Raw genomic sequence first — 5097 nt, 5'->3', positions numbered from 1 at the left:
AGAGCTCGCAGTGATGACAATCAGCTGCTCGAAAGCTGACCGTGCATGCTCCGCTCCTAAACAAACGACACACAAATTGTGTGTATCCCCCGCCAACAGATATCGTGGGCAGGGAGAAACACAGCGTTTGTAATGCCGTTCGCTCGCCATAGACTTTCTCATTGTTTTATATATATGAGTGCTTGTGCGGACAGACAACAGTAAATAGACAGACACATACACAGAGCGCTACTAAAGAGCAGAAGCTGGTTTGCACCCGTCCGAATGCGCTTTTATGCTTCCTGGTGCTTACGTCGCCCTGCTCGTGACGTCTCGCTGCTTCATTGGACGGATTTGACATGTGCTTCAGAACGCGGTCACGCAAGGGCGTTCCCAAAGCGATCTCAACGCAGCTCGAGTTTCTGAAGGGGAACCACAATATTCTGACTGCACTGGCAGATATTTGTTCACACTTAATTTTAGTAAAAAACAAGACTTATTATCTTAGTCATTTTGAATCTTAAGTAAATGTTTTTTGTATATTTTACATTTTTAAATAAAGATACATTTACTTGAGAAGTAGGTAAATGGACTGTTTTCTGAAAAACAAATCAACATTTTGTGAGTTTGTGATTAAAACTAGAAATGTCTGCCGATTGGTTCAGAAAAATAATATTGCTTTGCCTTTTGAATTAAATTGAATTCATACTCATTTGATTTTGATACTTTTTTATGAAAACATCTTAAGTCATTTTGCTACAGAATCTTGATTTTATTTAGATATTTGTACTGGAAAAAAGACAAAAATACAAAGTAAGATAATCGTTTTTTCCAGCATTGATAAACCATCTGATGATCTGTTCCTCTAGGTGTCTAGTCTGGCCTTGACTTCATCTCTGCTTTTAACTATCACACAGAAGCCAAACACTTCTTCATTAAGCTGTTCTCTGTGTCTCCTGTCAGATCGTTTAAAGTGGTCGCTGACAAGGTCCACCGAGGTCTCCGCGTGTATCTGAAGCTCTTCATGGAGCGTGCTGAGCTGCTCTACCAGCACGTGCTGATCTTATACGACATCGCCGACAACCTCAGCAACTTCCACCACCGCGCTAAAATTGCAAACATCACGGGAGGAACGACCACAGCGGTGGGAGGAGCCGCGGCCATCGCGGGGCTGGCGCTGGTTCCCGTCACGTTCGGAGTGTCCATCATCATCTCGGCCATCGGGCTGGGCGTCGCTACAGCGGGCGGCATCACGGCCGCATCCGCCACCATCTCAGACACCATCAACAACATGCACGTGCGTATGTCCAGTGCTGAAGTGCACATGCACCCAGTTAATTAGTCAACCGGATGCTATTCTGAAGCCATATTAGGTTACTGTTTTTTTTTTCGGATCACAAAAGAAGAAATTATATATATATAATTTATATATAAATATATATAAAGCTTGCACTTGTCCATTCAATGAATTATAATCTTCTTCAATATTTTTACAACACTCTAAAAAATGCTGGGTTAAATACAACCCAGCACTGGGTAAACTATGTGACCATGATGCACAAAACCAGTCTTAAAGTCGGCATGAAATCAAAATTGCCTTTATTTACTTTACTAGCGCACATTGCTAGTCTTGATGTGAACAATTAATCTGTGCAAGTTAAACAAAAAAATTGTTTGTCTTGGTAATCTTTAATCAAAATCTGAACATTTGCTTCTGCTCTGGAATGACAGTCCTTCTCTGATGATGTCAGTTTGACGGCTTGGGCAGAATATCCTTTTAAACACACCCCTCCAACCGTTAGATTGCTATGAGTGAGAGATAGAGAAGAGGAGAACCATGCCCTCTATTCAATATTCTGTTTCAGATGGAAATACGTCATTACACTGAAATAAAGTCGGCAGCAACTTCTGGTTCACGCGGACTTTAAGTCGCATGTGTATGTTTGTAGCAATAGTTAAAAATACATTGTATGTGTTGAAATTATCGATTTTTCTTTTATGCCATAAATCATTAGAATATTAAGTAAAGATCATGTTCCATGAAGATATTTTGTAAATTTCCTACCGTAAATATATAAAAACTTCAATTTTGATTAGTAATATGCATCGTTAAGAACTTCATTTGGACAATTTTAAAGATGATTTTCTCAATATTTAGATTTTTTTTGCACCCTCAGATTCCAGATTTTCTAATAGTTGTATCTCGGTCAAATATTGTCCTATCATAACAAACCATACATCAATGGAAAGTGTATTTATTCAGCTTTCAGAAGTAAGGTATACATCTCAATTAAAAAAAATTGACACTTAAGACTGGTTTTGTGGTCCATGGTCACATATGGACAAGCCCAGCGATTGGGATGTTTTGACCCAGTGGCTGAGTTAAACATTTAACCCAACTGTTGGTTGAAAACAACCCAATCGCTGGGTTTGTCCATATTTTACCCAGCGCTGGGTTGTATTTAACCCAGCATTTTTTTTTTCGAGTGAAAAAGGGTTCAAATGTCATAAAAATTATCCCATGCAACTCGTTCTGTATTCCAAGTGGTCCTAGGCACATGGTAGGGTTTTCCGAGAAACAAATCTAAAATTTTATCTATTAGTAAGTGAAAATCTCTAGTCATTGCATGTGTGCATTTCTAAGAGAGCACAGCAGTTCACGCCGGCACGCCTAGGAAAAACACACAAGAGAGTCATTTTGTAACATCAAGACAAATAAAACTATGACTTGAAACAGAATACTTTCTTTACTGAGGTGAATACCTCTGTTCTGAGACAGTATTATACAGCCTAGCATACGTGCAAAGAGCGCTCCGTCTGTAAACACTAAAAGCTGTCATTCACTTCAGTTCGTCGCAATCTCACAACATTAATCTGTGAAGCTGTTTTATTAATCTCTAATTTGCATCGTATCTACACGGTGTTATAATGAGAGGATTCACGAGCTTGCAGAACTCAGCACTTGACAAAAACTCTGCATTTTGAGCAGTGAGCGAACGTTTGACGCTCTCCAGAACACAAATACACACTGGAGCGTTTGCCAAATATGTTTTGCCAATATCAGATGGGGCCCCCTGATTCCACAGGGGCCCAAAGGGGCCTCTTACCTCGCTTATTGGTTAAGTCCGCCCCTGCATGCACCTGTTTTATGATTACAATATTTTAAGGTAAAAAAAATGGCCTTTTTTGCCATTTTACTTTATGCTGATTTGGATCAGGGTTTATGTGGGTCTTAAAGAGGTCTTAGAAAGTCTTAATTTGCTCTTCCACAAATGAAGGCTTTAAAGGTTCTTAATATGTGCAGAAAGTTTTGAATTCATAAAGTTATGGCATTAAATGATGCACACACTGCACAGAAATGAATAACTTCCTCAGCAATTTTGACATGTTGCCCAATAAAAATATCTAAACATCCTTAAATCAAGATACATTTACTTGAGATGCAACATGAGCATGTGAAGTCTTGCTTTCTGTGAAATGTATAAAAATTAAGTGAGTTTATGCTGAAACCAAAAACAAATATCTATCAGTGAGGAATGAAAACTTGTTTTCCTTTGAATTAAGTTTATTTTTCTGTCTCTTTTGGCAGATATTTAGTCTTGTTTTAATCACAAACTCACTTTCTTTTGAAAAGTAACTCTGATATTTTCACTGGAAAACAAAGCTCAATTACTTAGATCTTAAAGTCTTAAATTTGCCTTCAAACCTGCAGAAACTCTGATAAAGAGTGAAAAATTTAAGGGGGTCTGAATACTTTCCGTACCCACTGTATATATATTCAAAAACATTGCATTGCAAAACTGCAATAAATCTGAGGCCCATTTGACCCAAAACAGGCAATACTTTGCTGTATTATTATTATTACTATTATTGTTTAACTGTAGTTAAAAGATGCAACTACATTTTCTTACATAAATATATTTACATGTACATTTATGCATTTTATCCAATAAATACATTTTACTAGTTCATGCATTACCAGGGAATTGAACCCATGACCTTTGCGCCATGCATTACTGCTTGAACTAAATGTTGAGTGAATGTAAACGCTGTAAATATTATGTTGTGTAAATTGTAATACTTTACAATAAGGTTCTATTTGTTAACATTAGTTAACATCAACTAACAATAAAACAAATACTTCTAGAGAATGTATTACTATAAGTTAATAGCGAATTCTAAACTAATAAATTATTTAAATAAAACATTGTATTTTTAAATATTATTTAATGGACCTGAGATAACATGAACTACCATGCTTTTTTTTTTTTTTACTAACATTAACAAAGATTAATAAATGCGGCAACATGTGTATTGATCATTAACAGTTAATGCATTAAGTAACATAAATTGATGGGAACTTACTGCAATGTGTTATCATATAAATACATATTTTTTAAATATTTTTTATTTATTTTAAATAGACTTTAAATATGTTCTGTTATTTGAAATGTTGAACTCTCTCTTGTTTGAATGCAGGACCGTAAGAAGATTGAACTCATCATTATGGACTACGAGGCCCAGCTGGTGGAAATGCAGCGTTGTTTGCGATTCATCATTGAAGGTCTTTGTCGATTGCGCTCTCATCCACTGCTGCGACGGAACAACTACTACACCGGTGACTGGGAGGTACGGCGGGCCCTGCAGACCATTAGCTTAGTTAGCGACCCGGTAGATCGGGCGGAAGAAATAATTCACCACACGCTGGCCAAGTTAGCCAGTCTGCAGAAAGGAATAGACAAGTACTTCACCAAAGACTCGAAAGAGGTGAAGAAGGGCTGTAAGAAGGAGGTGACGGCTGAAGTGCGGAGCCTGGCCAAACAGCTGCACGAAGGTTTAGCGGAGCTCAACTCCATCAGAGAACAACTGCTCGACGCAAGTGGAAACATCTAGTAAATGTCACAGTTTTTGGTTGCAGCTGTCTGCGCTCCCATTGGCTGTCGCTGCAACGCTTTGCTGCTCATTTGCATAAAACGGAATGCTGATTCTCAGCAAGTTCCAACTCTCAATGACATTAAATGAAGTCCAGCTTTATTGATGCAAATCGCTGTCAGTGAACGCATCTTACAACTTAACCATAACTGGACTCAGCTATTGAATTGAGTTCTCTGGGTGATA

General features: G+C 37.9%; 1 protein-coding gene across 1 annotated transcript in view; it reads left to right on the top strand.

Moving 5' to 3' along the window:
• The window catches only part of LOC107571162 (uncharacterized), a 22634-nt gene extending 17537 nt beyond the window's left edge, over positions 1-5097 (top strand). Inside the window, exons 15-16 of the mRNA XM_016257448.1 lie at positions 943-1276; positions 4459-5097. Of these exons, the coding sequence (XP_016112934.1) occupies positions 943-1276; positions 4459-4872 (748 nt within the window). The 3' untranslated portion in view covers positions 4873-5097. The remainder of the gene's footprint in view (positions 1-942; positions 1277-4458) is intronic.

This window comes from Sinocyclocheilus grahami, unplaced genomic scaffold, assembly GCF_001515645.1.
Source record: "Sinocyclocheilus grahami isolate Dianchi unplaced genomic scaffold, SAMN03320097.WGS_v1.1 scaffold1555.1, whole genome shotgun sequence".
NCBI classification, from domain to species: domain Eukaryota; kingdom Metazoa; phylum Chordata; class Actinopteri; order Cypriniformes; family Cyprinidae; genus Sinocyclocheilus; species Sinocyclocheilus grahami.
Note: the sequence above shows the minus strand (reverse complement) of the source record. Positions and strands in the feature narration are given on the sequence as shown.